This window comes from Dermacentor variabilis, chromosome 11 (genome assembly GCF_050947875.1).
Source record: "Dermacentor variabilis isolate Ectoservices chromosome 11, ASM5094787v1, whole genome shotgun sequence".
In the NCBI taxonomy this organism is placed as follows: Eukaryota; Metazoa; Arthropoda; class Arachnida; order Ixodida; family Ixodidae; genus Dermacentor; species Dermacentor variabilis.
The window spans coordinates 63,589,404-63,617,266 of record NC_134578.1 but is presented as its reverse complement, the minus strand read 5'-3'; the positions used below and the strand labels follow the sequence as shown (position 1 = coordinate 63,617,266).

General features: G+C 44.5%; 1 protein-coding gene across 1 annotated transcript in view; it reads left to right on the top strand.

Annotated features, from left to right (window-relative positions):
- The first annotated feature begins 6,058 nt into the window (after nucleotides 1-6,058).
- The window catches only part of LOC142564209 (venom metalloproteinase antarease-like TserMP_B), a 43,813-nt gene continuing 22,008 nt past the window's right edge, over nucleotides 6,059-27,863 (top strand). The window contains exons 1-4 of the mRNA XM_075675116.1: nucleotides 6,059-6,100; nucleotides 19,888-20,009; nucleotides 22,683-22,754; nucleotides 22,807-22,937. Of these exons, the coding sequence (XP_075531231.1) occupies nucleotides 22,864-22,937 (74 nt within the window). The 5' untranslated portion in view covers nucleotides 6,059-6,100; nucleotides 19,888-20,009; nucleotides 22,683-22,754; nucleotides 22,807-22,863. The remainder of the gene's footprint in view (nucleotides 6,101-19,887; nucleotides 20,010-22,682; nucleotides 22,755-22,806; nucleotides 22,938-27,863) is intronic.

Genomic DNA, 27,863 nt, shown 5'->3' with positions numbered 1-27,863 from the left:
TTAAACTTTTCTGCAACTGAGAAACCGCTATTTATTTCATTTTCTTTGCGCGCGCATTGCCAGCTAAAAGTCAAAACTACATCATTCTACCGACGAAGCACATCTCCTGTTTGGAAGTAGCTCTCAATATGATAAATGCGCTGCTAAGGATACTTTGCTGGAACATCATTTTTGGTGAATATGTTATTTCCTGTTTTTTTGCCTTTAAATTAGCAATTTCCAGCTTTCGTGTACATTTTTGCTTTTCTCCTGTGTGCATTTTCTGCTGTATTCGCTGGACTTCTAAAACAACGTTTCATGCGGAAAGGAGGCTTTACTACTTTTGAACTGCTATACCGAGTACAAAATAGACAATCTAACAATTTACTTCTTGCATAGGTTTTATGTCAGAAGGGCAAACATACAACTTATACTCGTTAACACGCATCAAAATGAAGTACACGACGAATGATTAAAGTAAAGTTATTCTAACATCAAATTAGCACCGAGAACGAATGGACTAAAACCAATATATGTAAAATATTTTTTACCAAAGATGACAGTTTTACACGACGCGGGATACATTTGTAGTGATTGAAAAGTATTGGAGTATTAAACAAAGGTGTCCTAGTGCTTCTTCATTTTTTTAAATAACTGCAGCGTCATCCGGATAATACGTACGTCCGCTTGAAGGTCTCAAACTGCAGAACCATGTCAGCTTTTCTATTTTGGTTTCTATTCGCCTTCACCTCGGGGTACTGGATCTTTGGGATTGCAACATGTAAGAATGGTACACAAAGCAAGGCATGTTTATAGACGATGCGTATCTCTTTGAGAGCTTTGCCGCTTGGCTGAATGTGTGCGTCCAACATCCTGCATACCTGAAATTGGACCACTCCGTAAGTACAAATACCTATGTGCGACTGCGCGCGTGCCCAATTTTTGTCAACTCCCAGAACAATTTGGTGTTTGCTCTTCGAAAATAATATTGACTTCTCCCTCCTTCAGAGCAATTGGTCATAAAACAAAAGTGAAATTTCCCTAGTAAGAAGCAGACGCAGCTTTGTTGACCATTCACATATACAAGTTCATCAATATACAGGCTCGAATATTGCTCAAAGCGTTGCTCGAAGGATGAAACTGTGGTAATGATAGCAAGTGCGCGCTGTCAGTGCTCCTACCTTTTTACATAGTTTTCCAGAGGTACGAGGCACTCTGCGTATATCAAACTCGAAAAGGAGTTTGTATTTGGCCAGGCGTCTTTACCGAGTACTGGGTTTTAGGAAGCGAGAACGTCACGTTCAAAAAGTGCAGGCATAGCCGCGTACGTGAGGGTGCACGGACGGACGGACGGACAGACAGACAGACAGACAGACAGACAGACAGACAGACAGACAGACAGTGAACTTTATTTTATCCTGAGAGCTTCCGCGGCGCCCCCTATCGCGGACCCTCGGAAGCCGCTGGCCGCGTCCAAGTCGGGGCAGGAATACAGTGATGCTCCTCCCTTTCTTGCACCCTCTGGATTGCCTGAAATTTTGTCTGGAGCGATGGACTCAGGAGTGAATCTTCCCAGTTGGCTTCGCTGGATACAGGGCTGTTAGGTAACGCGGGGCATTGTCAGAGAATGTGCGCTAAGGAACAATAAACCTCATTACAATCCCGACAGCTTGAATCAATGTCTGTGGAGATACGGCTGAGCAAGGCCCGCGAGGGGAATGAGCCCCTTTAGAGTATTCTAAGTGAAACTGGGGCTGGGAGCTGTCTAACTTCGGGTGAGGAAGAGGATAGGCTGTTCTCCTAAGCCGATAGTGAGATGTTATCTCGCAAAAAGTAAGGAGCACGCACGAAACAAATAGAAATAGACGGCGGACTCAGCGGCTTTCAAATGGAAATAGTATGCACAATAACCTTTTGTGGCTGCTCTTGCTTTTAATGCAGAACGATTATACGCCCCATTATCCGAAAATCAAGCGTTGTCGTCGCCGGCGTGAGTTAAAGATAGTGCCAGAAGTGGCCTCTGGCGCCGACAGTAAAAACATGTCGAAAAATGATCGTACTAACGTCAAATTTGTCAGGTTCGTATCTGTACACAAAGTAAATTATTTCCTTCAAAAAAAAGTTCAGCAAATTTTAGTCTGAGTGTGAATCGATCCCGGGCTTCTGGGATTCGAGACAACCACGCTTCCCCGACGCCATGGCGCTAAGTGTGCGTAAGCTCACGGCGAGACAGGCCGGACTGTGCCTGTGATAAACATATAGCCTCCTTGGTGATTAACCTTAAACCATGGCGCTCTGGCGGCATCGCATTCCTGCATGGCTTGCCGCCGCATCTACACCACAGCCACCGCGTCACCTTCTCCTTCGTGAGAAATGCAGCGTGCGGTTCCTGCTTGTTTCTGGCGCTATGTCACAAAGGATCCCGTTCGTCTACTTGGACATGTCCGATGTATAGACGCACGCAATATCTTGAAGATAACCCACTACCAAGGAATGGTCGCTCGAAAATATCGCCTTTGTATACAATTTACCTTTGAACGCAACATCTGGTTATCGTGCGTCATCGCGGTTTATAATACTTATACTCAAACCGAGAAAGCATTTGCCAAGCAGATCTAGATGGGTAAGTGACTATGTTGTTGAAATGTAGCTTGGATTATCAAGTGCAGTTTACATGCTCTCGGCGCGCGGGTTCATCCGCGTCGCGCTTGACTTCTGCGCTGCAGTGCACGCTTGACCTCTGAAAGCTGAGACCGGAAAGAAGTGTTCGGGGGGGGGGGGCGACGCCTTCCTGTAGTCAGCATTGTGTACTGCTGAGCCATTGGTCGTGCTCGTGTACGTATTCGAGCACCCAACGACCATGCAAAGCATCGGCGTTCTAGCAACAGCTCAAATCACGAGTGCAGCAGGCAGAACGCACGCCAAGAAACACGCCCGTAAACTCTTAAATGACGAGCGAGAAATGCCCCTGCCTGCCTAGGCGCAACATGGCGCTAATGAGATATTAGCAGCTGCGTACGGTTCTACAATATTCGCCATATCCACATCGTTACCGCGTTGCCGCAAGCTGCACGCGTCGTGTGAATAGGCGCCATTTATTAGCTGTTTATAACAAAATTAGGCCGTTACTAGCTTTGGCTTTACCAATATTACTATGAGAGTATATGTTACGTATTTATAGTCAATTTAGCCCAAGTGAAGTTTCGTTACAGTTGCCTTTAAAACAGCAGCAGCCTCCAGACCAATAGCCTAAGTATTCGTTACATAAAAAAACCGTTCAATTTCAAAAATTTACAAAAAAATTTTAAACACCCTTCAAATGCTCAAACCTACGATCTATGGTACTTGTCCATAGCATACGTGCAGCTGATCCTGACGTGTTTTTTTTTTCTTCCTAAAGGTTACGCGTACAGCGTCTCCGCTGCGTTACATTTTTCATTTGATGTAGAGAGAGTTTTTTCTGGGCACATACTGAGCGCTTCTAGCAGGGACAAGAATACTTGACTTCATTGTGTGTAATCATAACTTGAAATAAACTAGAATATACACGTCATGAATTTACCAGAGTTTCTGCATGTTAAAGACTATACAAATAAACGTGTCCCTATTTGTGGTTAACGTAGGCATTAGGTTATTTTAGGCTAAGACGTTTTTGTTTCATGTGAGTGCTGCCGGTGGAAACCACATGTAAACCGTCTATAGTACTGGGAGGTGCGAAGAGTGTGTCGCACTTGATATCCTCAGCTACAGGGAATCTACGGGACTGTCAAAATCACGGAATTTACCATCACATTATGTGTAATACTTTGGAGATATCTAAAGTGTGATATGACGCCTAATTCACACAATGATTATAGTTTGTGTGAAGAAGACGGTTAGATTAGAGGCCGTAATGCGAAAATTTGCTTTAGTTTGCCCCTCTAAAACGAGCTTTATGTATCTGGGCATTCTTAGCTGATAAAATATTTTATCTATTGAATACATTAACATCATTCTGAGCTTTACATCGACTAAAACCTTCAAAAGTTGCCGTCATAACGGCACCTTTCAGGACAATAGCGCCATAAAAAATGACCGATAGATGTAAACTCATGCTTAGTTAGCAGGTTTTATGGCAAAATTATCAACAGTCTCAGGACTGGTATGCCATTAGGGCCAAAAAACTACAGTGCCGTCAAAAACCAGTTCTGAAATCAACAGGACAGTTAAAGCCTCTATTTTATCCAAATCTCTTTAGTGAGATTCTAATAATGTTTTAACTGGTCCCCAGTAGAATACCTTGGGATTCCGAAGGAACCCTGAATTGAATTTGTGAGCTCTCTATTTCTACTCAGGTTCATTTCTTTCTCAAGTTGTAAATTTTTCGAAAGCTATAATAGGAACCACTATTCTGGGACCTCAATATTGTATATCGGTGTCTTTGATGCAGACAACCTTAATTTTTTTATCTGGATTATCAGACTTTTTGAATTCGTGCTGTTAAAGCTACCAGCATTTTTGTATTGTTTCTGGGCCACTGTCACTGTCTTGGGTATCTAGTCGTTTGGGTTTGTTTTTGGATCACTGCAAAATTGCTGCGCTACTTGGGCGTATTCACGGGCTTCTTTTACGTTCAGAAAAACACTTTTGCTTAGCACGTATTGAGAAAAAGCAATCTCCATAGGGATTTTTTCATGTTGCTCTACAATTTTCTAATTGACACATTTTCTCTAATTATAATAATTGAGAAGTTAAAAATTCTTTTTTAGGACTACCCAGCAGATAAACACCAGAGAAAATTGAGAACGTTCTCTTGCATGACGATGTGTTGTCTGTAGTTTGACGTTCGGAAAATATTAATCAATATTTAGTTAAAATTCGCAGACCTCTTTAGGCTTATGTAAGTTTGTTTGTGCAAAAAGGTAAGAAGTGAGAACTAAAAAAAAACCAAGAAAAAAAGTTATCAGCTGGGGATCAGAAATTCCGACATGATGATTCTAAAACCAGTATCTTAGCGCTGCACCACGGCGAATTTCTTTATTTTAGGATTTTTATTACAACAATCAGCTCTAAAGGGATGCCATAATGCGTTAAATTTTTGCGCTTGCGACAGTTCATTAAGTAGATTGATCCAGTGAGGAGGTTCAGCTTGTACATTTTTGCCATGTCAACAGTAAGAATTTTTGTCTGCGCTGGTGTTTACATTTGCATGCTGAGAGCCAAGGTGCGCTCATATAGGTGTTCTGTGGAGAGTTTAATATGATTATCTCCAAGCGACAGCGAACAGCCATACTGTGGTTCTGGTTAGCTAGGTAGAATCTGAATATCTTTAAAAATTGTGTCAAATTATGTTAAACACCCTGTATATATACTGGCATAACATTGGCTTAATACATAGGAGGTATTTTACATTGCGTTCAGCAGCTAAGAAATATTACAGGAGTTTTCTTATCTATAAAGAGCGGAACATACCCTATGCCGTATGCCCAGTGACATAGATTGGTGTAAAAAAGGCTTATTCATTTAAAACAGGTAACCAGTGGACCAAGCCTGCGGGAGAGAGGTCTACTGAAGGATGGCGCATGTCCATAGACGTATGTTAAAGTGAAGGAAGTTTATTGAAGAGCGCCAAATGCCCAATTTCACATATCCAGTGACCAATCCTTGTCGGAAGGTTCATTTAGGAACCATTTTCCCCAAGCACATCAACACGATGCTCAGCTCATAGGACTATGGATTACGAAGTGATCGATATACGAAGCAAAATCGTAAGGGACACAGAGAGGCTAGCAGACAGAGAGACAAAAACCGGAATTATAGTCTTATTGTAATTTACAATGGTCTCATGCTGACATTGGCATAAGAGCGTGATTGCATATGGTAAATTAATGTTGTTGAAGCAAAAAGGTCCAAGTCAAGCGGCTCCTGGTGGCGAAACTATTTGAAAGAACAATCGCTTGCTAATGCGCTTGGCATGTACCGCTCAGATGGAGTTAACAGACTTTATAGAGACGTTGTAGTTAGGATAATTGTAGTATTTAAGCGACCACTCGCATACTCTAAATGCCTCTGCAGCCTCAAAATTCAACAAATTTTTCAGCCATTTGCTCAGCATTTCCACAAACGGGAGCTGAGGACGAAGGTGAGTATGGTACGGCATTTTACGATACATTTAGTAGACGACACTGGACCGAAGAATAGCTGTGCTAGAATTATTTTCTGAAGCTGTCAAAAGAATATGGCACACATTAGAACAATACCTGAAATAACACCTGTGGGTCGCACTTTCAGTTTTCTCCTTCTTTTTAAAGACAGTGTCACTCGTAGTTGTCTCCTGCTGATCAAACTATCTTTGAAGTGTGATATATTACACTTAGAGCACATCTCAGGCGCTCGTTCCTGAGGCGAGCATCGGCGTCGTCCCCAGGTGTTTTCGCAACCGAGTGAACGAGCAGAGCGAAGGACGAGAGTACGAAAGCGGAGCAGGTATTAAAGATGACGATAGCGAAAAGGGCGCGAGGAGGAAAGCACTGGAGGAGGGCGCACAGGAACCACGGTGCGGAAAGCGGAGGACGAGGGTATGGTGAAAAGAAAAGCGTAGTGCCATGCAAGACTGGCTTGGCAGCGATTATGGCTACGTGACGGTGCTTGAGTATCATGCGTCGTGTGCTCACTGACGACGGCACCCATACTATATCCGGAAACAAAGTGCTGCATGAGCGGAGGTCTGTGGGCGGCTGCTGCTGTGAATTGCACCCACGCATCAGCAACGCGCTATCTATCGCGATCTGCTGATTAGCGAGGCAGTGGCGCCACAATTCGTACTATTTGCAACGCGCAGCACGAAACAAATTGTCTGCGCCAGCCAATATATTGTGAAATAAAAACGCGTTTACAGCTGCGTTCAAATTTCGCTTCATAGTATTGTGATCATCGGTGAAATTATTCAAAGTTGTGTTTATTTTTGTGGGAATTAAAATACTTTGCATAAATAGATTTTTTTTTGAAAATAACGTTTTTTTTTAGTTGTAGCGCGCACTGAAAATTCTCAACGGACTTGCTTTCATGCGTTATGTTTTACGTGGTTCTTTTTTGTCGCTGCAAAGTAATCCGAAAAATACAGAGATGTTATTACAGTCTTGTGCGCTCGGATGTCGACACTCTAAAGCGCGTTTTGGACAAACGAAACGTACATGACAAACTGAAATGAAAAAAAGGATTGGCTATGGGCTCGACCATACAATAAGCACTTTCGTTGTGATGATCGAAACCACCCAACGTCCTGAAAAATAAGAGGCAAACCGGCCATGAACACTAATGCCTAAACACTCGCTTGCATTTGACCGGCATGCCAGTTTCGTTCTTTAGAAAGGTGATTGAGAGTTCGGCAATATAGACGCAAAAATATTTTATTGTTACTCTGTCAATAATAACTTTTAGCTGCCTGCAGCGCTTTTGCGCGATCTCGAAATTGCAACGCGCTGAAGGTACTTGAGCAGGTATCTCCGCCTGATGTTATCGGAGTCCAAATTTTGCCCCAGTAAAGATTACAAATTTCCATGATTTGTTAGCAATCTTTTTTTTTGTCTTGAACACAGCAGGGGCGAGAAAAAATATCAAAGCAACTTGCACTGTTCACCCTCTCGTCTCTGTTTTTGACCGCTCCATCATGTGGGCTGAAGGGTGCTAAAGTAAGTCACTGAAAATCAGTTCTCGAGCATGTCAAACCGCACGCCGTCGCCCCTCAACGACACACTGGAGTCTCGGTCGTCCGGTAAGCACAGCCTCATTTTGTAAATGCGACTACATGGTGCCGACCACTGATCAGCATACTACTACTGTATCTTCCTTCTTTGTTCAGGCGTATGCGTCTTCTTCAGGTCGACTTGCTTCGGCTAGCGAACTTACCTTGTAGACTTGGTGTGCCATCGGTGCTTTGTTCTTTGTCCTCCTTATCGAAGTTAAACACGTTGCTCTCCCGCTTGGGTGTTGGAGATGTACCACGAGGGATGCTCTGCTCAAGTGAAGAGCAATGACGCTAAAGATTGAGGATTACCATGTTCGCTAGTGTTTTCTCATAGAAGCAATCATATGCAGAATAAACTTAAAGAAATACAACTTATATTGAAAAGAACACTTTGCTTGTAACAGTTACAGATGAAAAAATCATTTTCGCGGAATCCATTTGCACAATGACTGGTGACCGTAATGCGTTTAAGATTAAATGAGTGTAGCGACACACCCTATTACTACCTTCGAAAGAAGTTATCTGTGAGGCGCGTAGTTCTGCTCGATTCCTGTTTTGCACTTCCAAAAAAATTACGAGCGCTATGTAGCGCCAGCGCCGTGAGGCCCGCATGTGCCCTCCGCAATGAATAACGTACCGGTACGTGCGAACGCTGAGAAACACGTCATTCAGCAACCGGCCTCCTCTCTTGTACTTTCTGGACATGCTGCACTATCTAGTTGTTAATCTGAGAGGGACATAATTTGTGCATTCATTGCACAACTTGTTATAATGTTATCGTGACGGCGTTCGTTAAAGAGCTGCACAAGCCCAGTGCATGTGTGATGCAGCCTGATAGAGCGTCTGTTAGCTTTCCTCCAGGAACACTTGTGACATGGATTCGATTCCGCGCAGCATTGCAGAAACTTAAGAGATCTTTTTCGCCCTTGTAGAGCGGAAAATTCTAGCTGGCACATACTTAGTTGCCTAAGTTCGTATAAGAGACTTCATTGAAGAGTGTCACGAACCTACTGGAATATACCCAGTCATACAAGTTGGCATCAAAAAGGTTGGTAAAATAGCAACATAAGAAAATTAAATTATGGGGTTTTACGCGCCAAAACTACTTTCTGATTATGAGGCAGGCCATAGTGGAAGACTCCGGAAATTTCGACCACCTGGGGTTCTTTAACGTGCACCTAAATCTAAGTACACGGGTGTTTTCGCATTTCGCCCCTATGGAAATGCGGCCGTCGTGGCCGGGATTCGATCCCGCGAACTCGTGCTCAGCAGCCCTAACACCACAGCCCCTGAGCAAATACGGTGGGTGAAGAGCAACATAGACAGAGTGGCATATGCCCAGTGCTCCAAGTCGGTGTGAAATAATTTATTTGTACAACGCTATACATACCAAGTCCCGCATCTAAAGTGACCCATGTCGCCATGAAAGTGGTTCGTCGAAGAGCGGTATCGTACGTGCACATTGCGACGTACTTATGTGACCCCAGGTGGTCTGGTGATTGGCGTTGAATCCTGTTCCCTCAGCAAAGCAGCTCGTTGAGCCAGACATTTGACTACGGAATACCCAGGTAGTCCATGTATGCGGGAAAATGGTTGGTTAAAAACTTAGGCACAAACAGATATAGTCGGCACAGGAAAGTGCGTGAAATAGCTCAGGAATGCGAACCAATAAAAGTGGAACGGAATTATCTACGACAGCTAAATATCCCGCCAAAGCGACGCTTCAATTCTCTTCGAGAACGATGAGGTGGAAGAAGACGAAGTAATAGTGTTCTCCTGTGCGCTTTGTCCCACTATGTTTTTGTGGTGTTTTCAAGGAATCTGCACAACTGATGAGGGCGTAATACATTAGAAGAGGGGAAGGCTTTCCTTGTAGACGATGTGGCGGGAATCACCAAATTGAAGACTGTCAAGAGGATGAACAATAGTGCCCCAGATGTGCTGGACCACATGATGCTACCACAAAGTTGTGTGCAAATATGCTATATGAAACACGGGTACTCAGGCAGATGGCGAGACATAATACTTACCACTGAGAGGCAGCTGCATCAGTGCGCCGAGGACGATGCCGCTCACAGCAAAAGCACAAGCGCGCCAGCAGTACCACCAGACGACATGAACAGTAGGCTCAACAAGCGTTCCACATCTGGTCCTCCCAACCGTTAACAGAATCGGGAAACGTATGGAAAGACCGAGCAGTCACTGGGGGCATATGGAGGCCAGCTAGAGCGCCCACATTGAGTGGCCCAACGCAAGAAGCCGCTCTTCACGGCTCTAGGGTATCCTCCAATATCGGAACATGCTTCAAATGAACACATCTGTGGGACGGTAAGGCATAGGCCGCCCGTGTTTTCGTTCAATGGAGAGATTTCATTGCCACAACTTGAGTTCCGTCGTCCAAATATGTGCTGGACCACATTAAAACATCGCGCACCACCCATTATGGGGCAGTGTTACGATGAACAGACAGGGTGAACAATTGACAAACTTCATGCATAACGAAGGTTTGGCAACCATTATTGACTGTTCCACTGCACTTCTTCGAGGCGCAAAACAAAGCGGCGCCTTATACCTTGCATACGTGTCCAGAAGCTTTATACCCTCAACAACCTAGTGCACAGATCTGGAGACGCATGTTAGCGACCACATACCTACTTGTGCGAAACTGCAATGATTCTACAAAGCTCATCCACCTTGTTCTAACTGGCAAGATTATCAGACATTGGTGGACAACGCTTGCTCAGACCAATGTTCGTGGGCTCATCACACCGTATTCTTACCACAGCTTTTCACGACACTACAAGAATCATACGAATGTCGGTGCCAAAAGCTCCATCGACAGCTCATTTCAAAAACCACGAGCTGTGCATCGCCTCACCGAGAGGAAATACCCAAAAACGATATCTACCTCAGACCTTACTATCTGTAGTCGAGCTCAACGACATGGCCATCGGCACCTTGACAAACAGGGCACTAAGCACCGCAGATGATTTTGTACCTCCTGTAATCCTCCCAAACCGCACTGTAAAATATAGCAGGTAATGCTTACGATTTCCGCCTTAATCGCCAATTCTGGGCTCTGGTAGCGGTGTAATGTAGAACTAAGGTGGACTTTGCAAAGAACTACTGCCAAGTGATTGCGGCTCTAGCTTTTGCTCCACACTCAGCAATTGAACGACAAGCCCCACAATCCACATACGACCACCTTGACATCATGTTCGCAAGGCAAGAATTAGAGGCTGCACTACTTTCATCTCGAAGATCATCAGTAGCTGGACGAGATGGCATCACATGCCCTGCGCTGCGCTCTCTGGGAAATGATGAACACACTGTTCTCTTCTCCCTCTTAAAAGCATCATGGAACTCAGGCACAGCGCCGCAGAAATATAAAACCAGTCGTATTGCAGCGCTTCTGAAGGCTGGCAAGATACGTCATGCTATGTCTTCCTAGATCCATTGTCCTGGCAAGCTGCATGGACAAGATCATGGAGAGAATAGCGCTGACGAGGCTGGCAAGGTTTCTTAAAGTACAGTCTTTTCCCAGACATGATGATGGATTTTCTCCCAGAAATATCCTCCATTGACCGCGTGACTGACTTGTTGTCAATCATAAAACAGGACCAGAAGCGTCGACGCTTGTTGCTAGCCCTCTATTTGCATGCGAAAGGTGGATTTAACCCACTTGATGCATACACCACATTTTACGGGCTTGAGAAGCTAGGAATTGCGGGCAGGATCTTTTACTGGTTAAAAAACTGCCTTACAGGCCGGATAACATGGCGACAACAGATGGGGAGAACAGTCATCATCAAATCAGCCGTGGATTTCATCAAGGAGGCATACTGACCCTACGCCTTTCAATATAACCCTTACTGTTCTCGCCGATACAATGCCAGAGACTACCTGAATAAGCATATATGCTAATGATATCTGCATATGGGATTCTGGTGTTTTGCGGTCACAGCTTTGTGCAAGACTGCAACGTCAAGTCTCGGAGGCTTCGAAGTATTTGGAGCGGAGAGGTCTAAAACTGGAACCTGTGAAGTTTGCGGCCCTTGTATTTACACGCAAGGTGATGCACCGCTAACAAATTATGATTAACGGCGCAGCCATACCTTACGTAACGCACCAGAGATTCCGAGGAGAGATGATTGACCGAAACTTGCGCTTGAACTATGGACGCTCAAGTCCAAATTATGCGGCTTCGTACGCGTGCCTAAATATATAGCAGGTATACAGTGGTTCCCTTCAGAGAGTTCATTGCACTAGCTACATCAAACACTTTTCGTAAGCTGTTTACGATGCAGCTTACCGATTATTTCAAATATTGGCCTATCCTGCCTACGTAGACTGCACAGATTACAAGCTCAAGCACTGAGAACATGTCTCGGTCTGCCAGGCTGCACTTCGATAAAGGGCGTGATTGCGGAAGCACGTCTACCTCCTACAGAGGCATATCTCTCATGCGAACATTTAAGGGTATGTCGTCGACTGCTGGCTCGCAGTGAACCTCACCCTCCATGAACGATTCGCATTCTAATTCAAGATATCACTTTCGTAGAATCTGTTTTGCGTCATCCTGGGGTTGAGCCGATGCCGGGTGTGCGGACCTTTAAGGCCCCCCGGCGGAGGCAACACACCTCTTTCGCCTCTGCTTCACGTAGACGGCACCCCCGGACTGACCCACCCGGGGGAAATCTGTAGTTGACTTTTCCTCTCTCTCCCTACTGCCTTCGTCTTTCCCTTACTTTCCACCTTTCCTGTCTCCTTCTCATTTCATTATTACTTCCAAGCTTCCTGGCAGCACGGGTTAACCTTGTGCGAGTAGCCAACCTGGCTTATGTCATATATGGTTATAGTTCCCACGTACAGCTGGCGTTTGCAGGCCCGGTTTTTCAGGCCCTGCAGCGTCCCCTTGTTGGACTCCATGGTGGGTGGCTAGCGTTGCTGCCGAAAACTACACGTCTACACATGGCTACTTCCTTCCCTCGACTACCTGATCGCCCTCAGAAAAGAGGGCGCACCGAAGATGTTTTCCAATTTTTCGGACGCCAAGGCCACACCTTCCCCCGTTTTCATGTAGTACACTCCGAAAACCCAGGTAAACTAGTTCAAACCGTCTCACCATTTCTTGTTTAGAAGTCGTTAACTGAAATGTTTGGTCCAGGATATAAGGCGTCGAAGATGGCAAGCGGTGATCTCCTCTTGGAGCTCCGCGATCAGAAGCAGTATGGGAAACTGCCAAAACTAGTGTCATTTGGGAAAACCGAAGTAATCATAACCCCCCACCGTACTATGAATACCACCCGTGGCTTAGTCTCAGATGATGAGTTAACTGAAGCGGAACTCATGGAGGGCTGCAGTGAACAGAATGTATCAATGACAAAGGAATTAAGACGAGGCGAGATGGCAAAGAAAACCAAACGAAGCACTTGATAATTACCTTCGGTTCAAGTATCCTGCCCGAGTCAATCGAGGCAGGGTATATGAAGCTCCGCGTTACGCGATATGTGCCAAACTTCCTAAGATGTTTCAAATGCCAACGTTTCGGCCACATCTCGCAGAACTGCCGAGGACGCCAAACAAGTGCGAAATGCAGTGCCCACGAACACACCTCTGAAGCTTGTGAGAACTCTCTCCACTGCGTGAACTGTGATGGGGAACACGCGGCGTACTCGTGGTCCTGTCCATCATGGGAAAAAGAAAAAGAAATAGTCCCAATCAAAATTAAGGAAAACATATCGTTCAAAGAGGCACGCAGGCGGGTAGCATACCTGCCAAAGAAAAGCTTTGCTGAAGTGGCGCGTCAGGGGGCAGCGTCACAACGGCCTCCGGCGGCTGTCCGACCCACAAACAGTGAGTCGGCAGTTACGCCGTCTGCCCCCACAGTGGTCGCAGCTAGTGCTGCTCCGCCAACAGACCAGAAGGGACCATCGACCCCAAACGTGGGCGCAGCCCAGGCTGCCCCAACCTCCCCGGCCCCTTCCAGCGCTGGCAACAGTCGGCGCAGCCAAGTCCCTCAGGGAGCCCCATCGACCTCCGGGCTGGTGGGCACAGGGGTCTTGCCCTCCAAGGCGGGACTCTCTCTGAAAACTTCTCGCTCGCAAGAGCACGTGCCCGAAGCCTCACTACAGGCAATGGACACTACACCTGTCCTCAAGGCGCACCAAACGCGTGAGGAGTGGCGAGGCTCCCTCGAACGCTCCAGAAAGGGCAAAACCCCAGTTACAGGGCCTCGAAAGAGCTCTGTAATCTAAGGCATCACTTCCGTTTCCGTATACACAGCACCAATTTACTTTTAAAATGGATACACAAATTATTCAATGGAATGTCAGAGGTCTTCTTAGGAACCTCTATGATGTGCAAGAACTCATCCACAAACACAATCCAAAAGTGCTGTGTCTACAGGAAACACACCTAAAATCATAACACACAAACTTTCTTCGACAGTATGATACTTTTCGCAAAGATCGCGATGATTCAATCGGATCATCGGGCGGGTTCAATTAATAATTCAAAAGAGCATAGCGTGTCAACATTTACAGCTAGGAACGGTACTTGAAGCAGTGGCGGTTCGAGATGTTTTGATAACAAACTAACCACTATTTGCTCGCTTTATATACCGCCCATTACAAACTTAGCAAACATGAATTTCAGTCCTTCATAGATGAATTGCCAGAACTTATATTGTTCTTGGCGATTTCAATGCACACAACTAGCTTTGGGTGACCCTCGCATAGATGCGCGAGGACGACTTGTTGAACAATTCCTTTTCTCTTCTGGTGCGTGCATTCTGAATAAGAAAGGACCCACATATTACTGTCTTGCCAACGAAACCTTTTCTTCAATTGATCTCAGCATAGTTTCTCCTTCTATTCTGCCTGAACTCCAATGGGAAGTTACAAACAATGCTGACGGAAGCGACCACTTCCCCATACTGCTACGAACACCTAAAGAAAACGAATATCCACCACAGGTTCCTGGACATAGGGGCATCGAGACTAACGTTCTAGCGGACCAGATGGCCACATCAATTCCAATGCATGCGGTTAATCCTACTGCTTCGGTCTCTGTCACAGACCTGAAGCCTTTCTTAAGAAAAACACTGCCAAACTACTGGCAACGCTTGTGGGACATGGAAACAACTAATAAGCGGCATGTAATAAAGCCACAATTAGGTTTCTGGCCTCCTGTAACAACATCCCGCCGGACAAATGTCCTATTCTGTCGTCTAAGAATACGACACACCTTTGGCACACATAACTCTTTACTCACGGGAAACGAGCCTCGAACCTGTGGTAGATGCGGGGAGAGGCTGACAGACCTCCACGTCCTACTGGAGTGTCGGGAAGCCGAATCTGAAAGAAAGAAACATTTTCTCTTAGCGTACCGATAGCACATCCCCTTCATCCTGTTATGTTACTTGGTCCACAACCAACACAGTCCTAGGTTGACACCAACGCAGTCCTAGGATTCTTGAAATATGTTGTGTTGCAGGTTATTAGCCCCACACGTTCGTAGCGCCTCCTATCTTCAGAGCATGCCGCTGTGATAATTATTTTGAATAGCACATGCCTCTAGGCCCTTGTGGTTCAAGGGCTCTGGCGAGGCTGTAGTGCTGTAAGCAATTTAACATCTCGCATATTTTATATAATGCATCAATCTTTCTTAATGCATTTTAGTGATCATAGTACACGTCATTAATCGCCATAATTTTATCAAGTGCACATTTTATGCAATATACACGCACTCTTTTAGGCCTCTCTACAGCCACGTCAGTATAAATTCACAGAACCCATCAGACCACTGCATATTCGTTATCACTAGCATGGCGCTCTTTAGCCATACCTGGCCCTTGCGCCACTAAACCTCAAACATCATCATCATGTTTTGCGTCATGAGAAAATCCTTCACTCAGCCAGTATGAGTGTAAAAGCAGTGGCCGTACCACATACCAGCCTGCAATTTGTCAAGTCCTGCGGTGAACCTATCCATTCCTGGAGTGAGGAAGAAATCACCTATACCATTATGTGTACTTAAGCAACCCAGTTTAACTCATCTGAAAAATATGCCGCTTCATTACATGCATTTACTGGCTGCTAGGTGCCAACAACCACTTTAACCACAGCAAATCGTAATAGCGAATGTGAAGATCAGTGCGCGCTTCCATCTCGACCCACAAACTACATCAACGGCCTCAGAGATTGCTGCGATTAGGAAGGCAATTCGTTAAATATCGATGGAGCTACATCAGACCTGGATTATATTTTCCGATTCCAAGCCGGTACTTCAACTGATGGATTCTGCACTTAGACGAGGACCCTGCTATGTCTTAGCTCCGCACCTGATCGAATCACACGATGTCCCCAGAAGAGCTGGACATTGTATAAGGTTTCAGTGGATTGCGGAACACTCGGCTTACATGCAAATGAACTCGCCATGAGGGAGGCAGAGTTGGCCTACAATAATACTACACCAGTGTCCACCCCATTTTCACGACCAGATACTAATGCCCTAGTGTACAAACATCTCCAGGGTAATACCGCAATATATTAGACTTCGCAAGGTCATCGTCAACGCCGCGTTCACGAGGTCAACTCACAGATGAATATACAGGCACCACCTACCATAAAAAGGTGCAATGTTAGCTTGCTGCATAGATTATGATAAGGTGTGACCTTCACTCGGTGCTACTTGCATCGCACTGTCCGGGCGGACAGTCCGAATTGTGAGCAATGCGGTATTCCTCACACGAAACAGCACCTCTTGTGCATCTACGCCCGATTTCATTAACAGAGAAAAGTCGCTGTCTGACGTCTTGTCAAAATTTTCGTTGCACCATTAACTGAAAAGTTTCTATAGGAACCCTAGCCTGATGCTCGTCATCAGCCTGATAGTCTAAAGGCTGTCAACAAATTTTCGTATGAGAGCGGACTGGACAACAGACTTTGAATAGTTGTGAAGCATGCAAGATTTTCACCATCTTCATCCTCATTATCAACGTATTCTCTATTCTTTCTACTTCACCAATATCCCTTACCCCAACGCCGAGTAGCAAGTCCGAACATTGACTGAGACCGACCTCTCAGCTTTACTCTCATAACAAATCCCTATCTCTCTCTCCTCCTGAACGACTGATCGTGTTAACGGAACCATGCTTCCAGCACTCTATGCTCTTTCCAAAACATGGTCAGTGCAATAACGCCATCCTCTTTTATATGCGCGAGCATTTTTACAGTACTTCACAAACTTTCCGAGGGTTACTGCATTATTGGTTCTGGGACAGTGCGTAGTGAATGGTTGAACAGTTACGGCTTCGAACAACTTTTTTGAGGGAACAGGGTTCGAAACCGATGGTTGGAGCAACATGAATCACTCAGTGTGTGACAATGTGTGCAATTGGACCGCTCTTCAACAAAGCTTGTTCCCACCGACATGGCTTAATATGGCGGTATTCAATGAAACTCTATGACGCGGACTTAGAGTACAGGAAACGTGCCAATCAATTCTTTTTATTATTGAATAGAATTAAAATGTGGGGTTCTATGCGCCAAAGCCATTATTCGGGCCTGAAGCACGCCATGTGGGGGACTTAAGTTTAATTTTCACCACGAAGGGATATTGAGCGTGCGCCCAATGCCTGGGACAGGGACGTTTTTGCATTTTGCCCCTATCGAATTGTGGCCGCATCTACCGGGGTTTACTTACGCGGCCTCGTGCTTAGTAGTACGACACCATAGCCGATAAGCCACCGTGGCGGGTGTGTGCTAATCTTCACCCTCATAGATGAGAACCTAGGTCGTTGTGTACCTGCCAATGTTTGCGTGTAGCCCAACAATGACAAAAATATCCTCAACACTTTTGCAACGCTCAGCGGAATCGAGCCAACATCACACGAGTACCACAAGGACAGCCACCCTGCGGTTTAGAAGACTGCGCCACTGTGGAAACGGGTAGGTGCCTCACTTCAATGAACGTATTTCACACCAAAACTTTGGCGAGTAGCGCCGCTATTGCAGTGGGTACGTGTCGCTCTTCAAAGAACCTATCACTCACTAGCGTCACAGTGTATGCTACATTGGGTATGTGGGAAGCGAGAGTACGATGCTCAGCGTTCACACGCACCGGCCTCCCATGTTTTTTGTCTCGGAAGCCACGCGTTGACTCCAGCGGTGCCGCACGATGGCGCAGCGTGTGTAGAATGTAGCAAGATGGAGCAGCCCGGCTGGCGCATTACGTGTTCCTCAGCATTCGCCCCGCTATTAGGCACCCTGAATTTCAGAGGCCACGTACATTCTTCGAGCCAGCGCTGCTATATCGAGTGTTCCTAGGGAAGCCCCAGGGAGGAGTACCACTGAAGTTTATGCTTCATGTAGAATTGTTTTGACGGGCACAGTACTTTATGTTGCTAAATTGATTCAATGGTAAACGCATTACCGCTGACATTCATGGTGAAGCTAGTTTTGAATTTTTTTGGTATTCAGAGTAGGTACAAAAGTAATTGTCCGATTTGTACAACATTCTTCGTGCGAGTGCTTACTATCAAAACGATGAACCTCGTCTACTGCCACTTCTTTCAGCTCAGTTCTCAATGTAGGTTCCCATTCCTAAGTAAAGCATATAAATTACGATGGTGGCGAGGACAATGCACATATATCATATGCATTCTCAGGAAAAATGAATTGCATAGTCCAAAAGAACACATCTTATTCATTGCAGGTGCTCTGAAATACTACGAAGCAGAATGCCGCGTAATACTTTTGCGCAAACAAGGCATTCCTCAGTTGACAATGGAGACATTCGGCACTGCATAATACATGGTCGCCACCGGCAACCAAATGCTTTTAATCAGGTGCCTCTATGCACGCGTTCATTTTGTCTCTGTGTTGTGAGTAAAATTTCGTAACCAAGTCCACTTGGGGTCAGAATCACCCGTTTCTCTTCGCTTGCGGGTGACCCCCACGCCGTTTAATAGAGCCCATGTGTGCGTTGAGAACGGCATTAATAGTGACTGCTCTCACAGAAAGAATCGCACGCGTCTGGACCAGAGCCTGACACAATTTCCTTGATTCGGCCCTTTCATAGCAGTCACACGAAAGACGCACCTAGCACTTTGTTACGCACGTTGGGAGCAGCTCGGCTCACTAATGAGCTCAACTCCGCAACATGCAGCTATTCGCGCCTGCCTATCTACACGGTGGAAGCCGATCCACTGGCATGCCCGATTACAAGTAACCGTGTTCATTTCCCTGATTTCAAAGGAAAACATTCCGCCAGCAACAAATGCTCCGACCTGCACGTTGTGGTGAGAGAAGATAATGAATGTGGCGTTGGCTGCTTGATCTGCACCACGCTTTGAATGGCTTATAGGACCGACCAGTATTGTGAACCGCACGTCTGTGTTATTTATGCACAATATACTGTAGCATTTACCCGAAGCCGCAAAATGATTACGCAAGTGTTATTCCTATCTTTAATGTTAAGCCAACTAAGTTTTCAAGGAACAGGTGGCTAGCCGGGCGCATATATCATTTTGTGTACAGAAATTAGGTTCGATGGGGCATTGCATTGAGAGAAAAAGAAAGATCAAGAAAACGTGGGTCTGAAGTTTCACCAGACAAAAGCAAGCATATATATCATATCGTCACTTTTTTGCAGGATGCTTAGGTCTATGCCACCAACGTTGGCCAATATTTCGTCAAGCAGTTACCCTGCTTGCAATAGGCTGTTCTCAATCATCAAATAATAATACATAGTTATGAGTGTCAAAAAAGGAATCTTCCTGTGCTCATCTGCAATGCCGTGTAGTTAGTTGTTAAAATGCTCACGACATGCGGATGCGGGCTCCTCTTTCAAAATTCTTGTTTCTTGTTTTTATCCACATGTGTGACGCTAACCAGATCAGACCATTGAAGTTCATTTTACCGGGGCATTATTTTACGCAGACCTGCTTTCCATCAATCTAACCGACAATATAGCTCTTGGGATAACTAGTTTTCATGCCACTTAATTGAATCTCAAAAATACGAAGTCATATATAACTTAAAAGGACTGCTTGCTTCTTTTATTCAAAATAGAATGTTTTGCTTGAACAGATGGTCCTGGACCTTAATGTGAGCTATATGTGTAAATGTATACGACTTATTTTGTCTTGATTGCGTTCTTCTTAACCTCGTCCACAGACGACGACTCGTTACAAGAATTCAATATAGAACTATTCGTTATTGCTGACCATACGCTTACACAGCGCTTCGGCAACAACCACGCGAAAGTCAAGAAACATGTTGAAAAACTTATCACTCTGGCAAGTACAAACTATATCTTAATTCATAATACGTCTCTATCTCTCAATTATTTTTTGGAACGGTAAAGATAAATATCTTTGTTTTCGCAGTAAACGTGTACAGAGCCGTTGCATGCTCCATAAATGCAGCTCTCAATTTTTAGCAGTAGGTGGATAATCATGATTGGTGCAAATATAGAAAAAGATTTGTGTCCATGCTCTTTCTGTGTAGCCTTGTAAATTTACGCAGAAATACGCCGAGCACCTCAAGCCATTCTAGAGTACATATCTTCTCGAAGAAACGAAAACCTTTTTGAGATATTTTTTGTCACACTTTCACAAAAGATGATTTTATACCATATTCCAATTTATTGTAACTTGATCAATAATTAGTTGTACACAAATATAGGAAGAAAAGAAAACTTGTGCGAGAACTGAGCATCGTTTTTTTTTATCAGAGATGTTTGCCATAAGGAATTACTTCCCTAATGCGAAGAAAGGGACAGCATACGTGAACCCAGATAGAAATTGAGCAAGCGCTCACTGCAAACTCATTATATTGCGGAAAAAAAGATTCTATACAATTGATTCAAACAACAGAGCGCATATGCCTACAATGCACAGCTCTAGGCACTAAGCCTTTATAGGGAAAAGCGTTTCCTCAAGGTGTACATTTTCAAGTGCGCGAAGAAGTGCTTAAGAAATTTTTTTCACTAGAAAACCTGAGGCCGACAAACCGGACACACAACGCTAGAATATTCAGCAGAAGTACTGCACCAATATTATCGAGCCAAAAGCGCTTCGTGAATCGTTGTCTGAGGTATCAAGACAAGGAGAGTACGGGGAAGGCGGAAGATAGAAATTCAAGACGATGAGCAAAACGAGAACAAGGCTCCAGTTTTACCTTGTTCTCGTTTTGCACAACGTAAACGACGAGAGAGGAAGAAAAACTTCCTTAGTATACATGAGATGTTAGCCTGGCTGATAGCACACCAGTCCCTACAAACGGCAATAGATGATTTTGACGCGTGCTAGAGCACGCAGAACTAAATCGTTGTTTTAGGGTCAGCAGAACCATTGCTTCCTCCATGTATACGAGATGAAAACACCTTAGGTTTCATAATAACGTTTAAAGGACTACGACACATTACGAACACAGAATAAACAAATATTTACTTGCACTTGTTCGAACACTGTTTACATCTCGAATATTTCACTCTACCAAAGAGAATTTATTGGCAAAGCAGGGAGCACCTTGTTATTCTTAGGTTGGTCCAGTCACACAGCAAAGAAAAAAAATTCTCATCATCACCACTGAATTGCTTGGGCGGCCTATAATTCTATCACTAATCTATTTTGCATCAATGTAACACGTGAATTGAGCCACAAAATATTTCAGTATGCTCATCTCGATTCCACGCAATTTAGATACATGTCGCTACATATTTGCATAATCATTTACGTAGGCAAACATAACAAGCAGTAGAATAAAGCATGACGTTCAATGGCGTTAGCGCTCATAACACCAAACTATACTTTGAATTTCATCGAACTTCATGCCTGGAAATGACGAACAATATTTTGTCAGCCCAATAATTTTTTTTTCAATTTGATATGCGCTACCCCGGTGACTTGCCGTTTCCTATGCTCTTAGCCTGTTGACCTATAAATTTTATCTATATTTTCTGTTAAAATGTTAGCATTCTTGAGACAGCTCACGTATTTTCCAGAGACTAGCAATGCATGCATGTATGCATGCATGCATAGAACTTCAACTGCATATGCGGTGGCCATGCACGGTCGAACGGCTGTGTCTTGAGAGCGATTGGCGTTGGGGGTAGAGTCTAAGTGCGTGGAGGGCTTCTAGCTTTGTTTGTTCTGTGCGTCCTTGGCGCTCAATTTTCGTTGAAGCGATAAACACTCGGAAGGTTACTTCGCTCGCTGTTGCTGCCGCGTTTCCTCACGGCAGCGTTTTAAAAGCGAGCTTCAGCCGTCATTGAATGGGATTAGTTCAAGTTTGCTCTGCGCGCTGATACCACGGTTATTAATTTAGTTGGTAAGCGAATGATTAACGACTAGATACGGCCAATAAAAGCACTACCCTTAGTTCTTATGGCTCGGTGACAATTTGTGATCGCAATCGATGCGTCGCCTCTCGGGCAAAAGTGATACTTTTTTAGTGAACATCTTTTATGCCGGCATGCGCCACTATAGATGCGAGACAGACTATGATCCAAAGTTCAATGAAGCACTTTCATGTCGACTGAGAGCACTGCGTAGGTTCCAGTGGAATATGACGCTCTACAATTACAGAAAAAGAACCTTAAAAGGTGTCCATAAAGGTATCTGAAAAACTGGGGTAATTTGAAACATTTTTATTCATTTGCTTAAATAATTATGACTATTTACATAATAAAGTATAACAAAAATAATACCCCATTTCACACATACACTAATGCTAGCAAAACACCGGTATCTTATGGCCATATCTCGTCTCCTTACTTCTACGTATCTTGGCCATCAGCAGCTCAGACACCATGCCACTGAGAATCTATCCTGACTGGTTCCTTTGCCTCTTTACTTATGCAAGTGCAAGGACCATGCCCAAATATTTAAGAAGTCTCAATTTATGGCACGTTCTAAATTATTTGGTTCATATTTTAAGGCATTTTTCATGGGACTACTTGCTCGTAGGCAAACCCGTTGCTGAGGACACTCCGGCATCCTGGATCTATTACTTTAACAGGACTTCAGTGTTATTATGAGGTAAGTGAAATAAACGTGCATATAGCGTTATATAATGAAACGAACATTGCAGGGACAGGAAGACTATTTGGAATTCGCCCCAAACGGCGATGTTAGCTCCGAAGAAACGATGGACAAGCTAGTTAAATATGCGGAGCAATACCCGCTAATGTGGGGATCGGATTTGCTGCTTCTTTTGACAGGGTGAGCAATTATTTCATTGATTCTTCTTTTTTTCCTGGTCAACAAGAATATAATTATAGCAACAATTGTTCAAGTGCGCGTCCTTTTTTGGGGATAGCCAAGGCTAGGGCTGCCAATGGCAACAAGATTTCGTAGTAATTTCAAGCGCATTACGTAATCACAAATATAGCCATTTTGTCACACTAAAAAGATTGCATAAGACGGTGTCGCAGCCGCTCCATCTCTCCTAGAAATACTACGACAGCTCACCAGCACAGAGTGTAAGGACAAAGAAAGATTACATAACTCGCCTGAGTAGAGAGGCAATATTGCACAGATTCTTACGTCTTTATTCAATTACCGCGAAAATTTTGGTAGTTCATGACTCATTGATTGGTTCGGCAACATGTATGTTATCCTGACACATCTTTCTATACGTTTTCGAAAACTGGTAACGTCATCAGAATGTCTGGAAACTTCGCCGCTTTCTGAAGAACCATGTTGAGGCACATGTAGACAAATATGATCAGTGACACCACAATTGGAGGACTCAATAACACAGGAGCTCCTATATCTATTGGTAGGAACTGATTCTTTTATTTGCTGTCTGTTGCACCAAATTTGATGCGCTTTCATGTATTTCGCAGAAATAGTGTATGTCGCCCTTAAGTAAGCAGCAAATATTTTAATGTCTTTAGCGTTCTCTGCCTGCTTCGGGCATTTTCTAATCTATCTATCTATCTATCTATCTATCTATCTATCTATCTATCTATCTATCTATCTATCTATCTATCTATCTATCTATCTATTTGTCTATTTATCTACCTATCTATCTATCTATCTATCTATCTATCTATCTATCTATCCATCTATCTATCTATCTATCCCTCTATCTATCTATCTACCTATCTATCTATCTATCTATCTATCTATCTATCTATCTATCTATATAGCCACTTACGCTTACTCAGTAACTCATGTAGTCGGCAAGCTTGGGCTACAAGGTGTGCATTTGTGGTTGTTGCGCCATGGTAGTCATTATATCCTCGCCTTATAGCTTAGTCATCTCCGTTTCTTAATTACCTAGACGTCACGCTTGCTGCGCCAATTCATCAGCCCAAGTTGTCTAATAGTTTGGGCCACTAGGTGTGTGCTCGCGGCCGTGATGCCATCATGGTCGTTGCATCGTATTTGTGCATGTTTTCTCATCGAATTTTCATCATGCCGTCGTCATTACGCCTTCTTCGTCTCAGAGTCACCATCCATTGATCGTCATACCATCGTCGTGAGGCAGGCATGATAGTTCTATCATCATCAATCCAGCTTCATGATTCGGCTCTTGTCATAGCATGGTCAGGCAATCGTCTTCCCACAGTCACCGTAATACCATCGTCATGCCGTCGTCGTCTCGCTGTCGTTTTACCCCAGTCGTCTCTTCAGGAACCTCATCTCATCGTTGTCATGCCGCCTTTTTCATGGGCAGTGGTTGTTCAATCGACGTAATTCCGTCTTTCTCATTCCATCGCAATTATTTTGGTTCTCATTCAATCCGGTTATTCAGCCGCAGCGCCAAGCTATCCTTGCCTTACGCCGACGTCAAACAGCCGCTGTCGTATATCTGTTGTCCTGCTATCGTCGCGATGCCGTCGTGGTCCAGCTATCGGTTATTTCCAGCATCGTCATCTGACTGTCGTCATGCCGCCGTCACCGAGCTTTCTAAGACTAAGTAGCCCCAAATGTCTAACAGATTGGATCACTAAGTATACACACGGGGTCGTGATCTCCGGTTGGACGTTATCTCATTGTCATTACAGCTTCGTGTTATGGCTGTCGACATGCTGCCCTCGTCTCGCCTTCTGCGCGGACACACTAGCCCAAATTGGGTAATAGTTTGAAGCAGTAGGTTCGCCCTTCGGGTCGTCATGCCCACTTAGTTATTGCTTCGTTATTGAAGCTTTCTCATCCGACTCTCGGCGTACCGTCGTCGTCAAACCGTCATGATGCATTAGTTGCCATAGCATCATCATGATCCCGTCGTGCTCGTTCCATTCTCATGATTCCAGCTTCGCCTTTTGGCTTTCCTCATGCCGTCATCGTCCCACCATCGTCGTTATATAGCCATCGTGACACAGTACTTTTCGCGCTATGGTCTTCATGCTATCGTCCTCACACAGTTGTCATGCCTTTTTTGACATCGCCTCGTCCGCATGCGGTCATCTTCATACATCCGTTGTCATACCATCCTCGTGGAGGCGTCGTGGTCATTCCATGCACTTGTCGTTTTGCCGTCATCGTCACACAGTCGGCGTCATACAATTATCAGGCCCCATTCTATTTTCATTTTCCCTTTACGATTGTATATACATAAGAAGCTATCAAAGTAGTAAGCTGTCTAAGGAGGCGAAAGATCTGATCAAGGCACACCAATTTATGAAAGCCTCTTACCCTACAGATACAATAGAACAGGAAGAATTTTCCAATTTATTCAACAAGCCTAAGACAGCTGACATAGGGAAGTAGAATATGGAAAGAATTGAACGTGCTCTCAGGAACGGAGGAAGCCTAAAAGCAGTGAATGAGAAACAAGTAAAAGGCAAGAATCAGATGTACGCACTAAGAGACAAAGCTGGCAATATCATTGCTAATATGGATGAGATAGTTTATGTGGCTGAGGAGTTTTGTAGAGATTTATACAGTACCAGTGGCACCCATGACGCCACTGGAAGAAATAATAATCTAGGGGAATTTGAAATCCCACAAGTAACGCCGGAAGAAGTAAAGAAAGCCTTAGGAACTATGCAAAGGAGGATGACAGCTGGGGAGCATCAGGCAACAGCAGATTTGTTGAAGGATGGTGGGCAGATGGTTTTCAAAAACAGGCCACCCTATATACGCAATGCCTGATGACCTCGAGCGTACCGGAATCTTGGAAGAACGCTAACGTAATCCTAATCCATAAGAAAGGGGACGCCAGAGCCTTGAAAAATTATAGTCCGATCAGCTTACTGTACGTTGCCTACAAAGTATTTACAAAAGTAATCGGGAAAAGAATCAGTAACATTTTAGACTTACGTCTACCAAAGGACCTGGGAGGATTCCGTAAATTGATATATGGATACAGCTGTCTTGTACGTCCGGCAAGGTTTAACGCGACCAGGGCTCAGGTCTCCCACCGGGGAACGTCAAGGCACTGCCCCAACGCCGCCTCACCGGCTTGCTGCACTGCCCACATCTGGATTCCGAGGTCTGAGCTGCGCCGACCGATAGCCCACCTCGATGACAGGGTCTCCGGAGTAACTGCCATCCCTCCTATAACTATGTTGCACTCCCACAGCATGTGTTTGAGAGTTGCTTGTCCTTCCTGGCACAATTTACACGTGTCGTCCTTGTGCTTATCTGGGAAGATACGATTCAGATGGAATAGATTAGGGAGGGATTCCGGAAAAGCTACTAAACAATAGACCATATTCACACTTTCATCAGGTGATAGAGAAATGTGCGGAATATAACCAACACCTTATATATAGCTTTCATTGATTACGAGAAAGCGTTTGATGCAGTCGAAACCTCAGCAGTCATGGAGGCATTGCGGAATCAGGGTGTAGATGAGCCGTATGTAAAAATACTGAAAGATATCTATAGCGGCTCCACAGCCACCGTAGTCCTCCATAAAGAAAGCAACAAAATCCCCATAAAGAAAGGAGTCAGGCAGGGAGATAAAATCCCGCCAATGCTGTTCACAGCGTGTTTACAGGATATATTCAGAGACCTGGGTGGGGAAGAATTGGGGATAAGAGTTAACGGAGAATATCTTAGAAACTTGTGACTCGCTGATAATATTGCCTTGCTTAGTCATTCAGGGAACCAACTGCAATGCATGCTCTCTGACCTGTAGAGGCAAAGCAGAAGGGTGGGTCTAAAAATTAACCTGCAAAAAAACTAAAGTAATGTTTGACTGTCTCGGGAGAGAACAGCAGTTTACGATAGGTAGCGAGGCACTGGAAGTGGTAAGGGAATACATCTACTTAGGGCAGACAATGACCGCGGATCCGGATCATCAGACTGAAATAATCAGAAGAATAAGAATGGGTTGAGGTGCATTTGGAAGGCATTCTCAGATCATGAACAGCAGGTTGCCGCTAGCTATCAAGAAAAAAGTGTAAAACAGCTGTCTTACCAGTACTGACGTACGGAGCAGAAACCTGGAGGTTTACGAAAAAGGTCCTACTTAAATAGAGGACAACGCAAGACGCTATAGAAAGAAGAATGATGGGTGTAACGTTAAGGGATAAGAGAATAGCAGGTTGGGTGAGGGATCAAACGTGAGATAATAACATCTTAGTTGATATCAAAGAAAAAAGTGGGCATGGGGAGGACATGTAAGGAGGAGGGAAAATAACCGATGGTCATTAAGGGTTACGAACTGTATTCCAAGGGAAGGGAAGCGAAGCAGGGGGCGGCAAAAATGTAGGTGGGCCGATGAGATTAGGAAGATTGCAGGGACAACATGGCCGCAATTAGTACATGACCGGGGTGTCTCTAACGCTAATGTTTTCTCCCAAACATGTCCCTTTGGCCAACATTTCTTGCTCCGAAAAAGCGGAATTTCAATACTGGTTGATGCTGTGTCTACAGAATTTAGACTTTTGTTTTGACCTCTGGAATGCCCATATTGTTTCCAGAAGCACTGATTAACGTCTTTTACCTTTACTAGTCTAAGTTATCCGAGGTTAATCTAAGAATAGCACAAGACAAAGGGCGTTATAACGTAAAGATAGTACAAAGATTTCTATTCAATTCGTGCAATCCGCCATCCAGAATTGGTCAAATGGTTCACGGGGCAACCCCCATTCGCCTTTCTGATACGCGACGTCACGAAAACCTCGAAAACGCTCCCATCTTATATGATATGCGCACGCTGCTTATGGATGATTTGACCTAACAGCC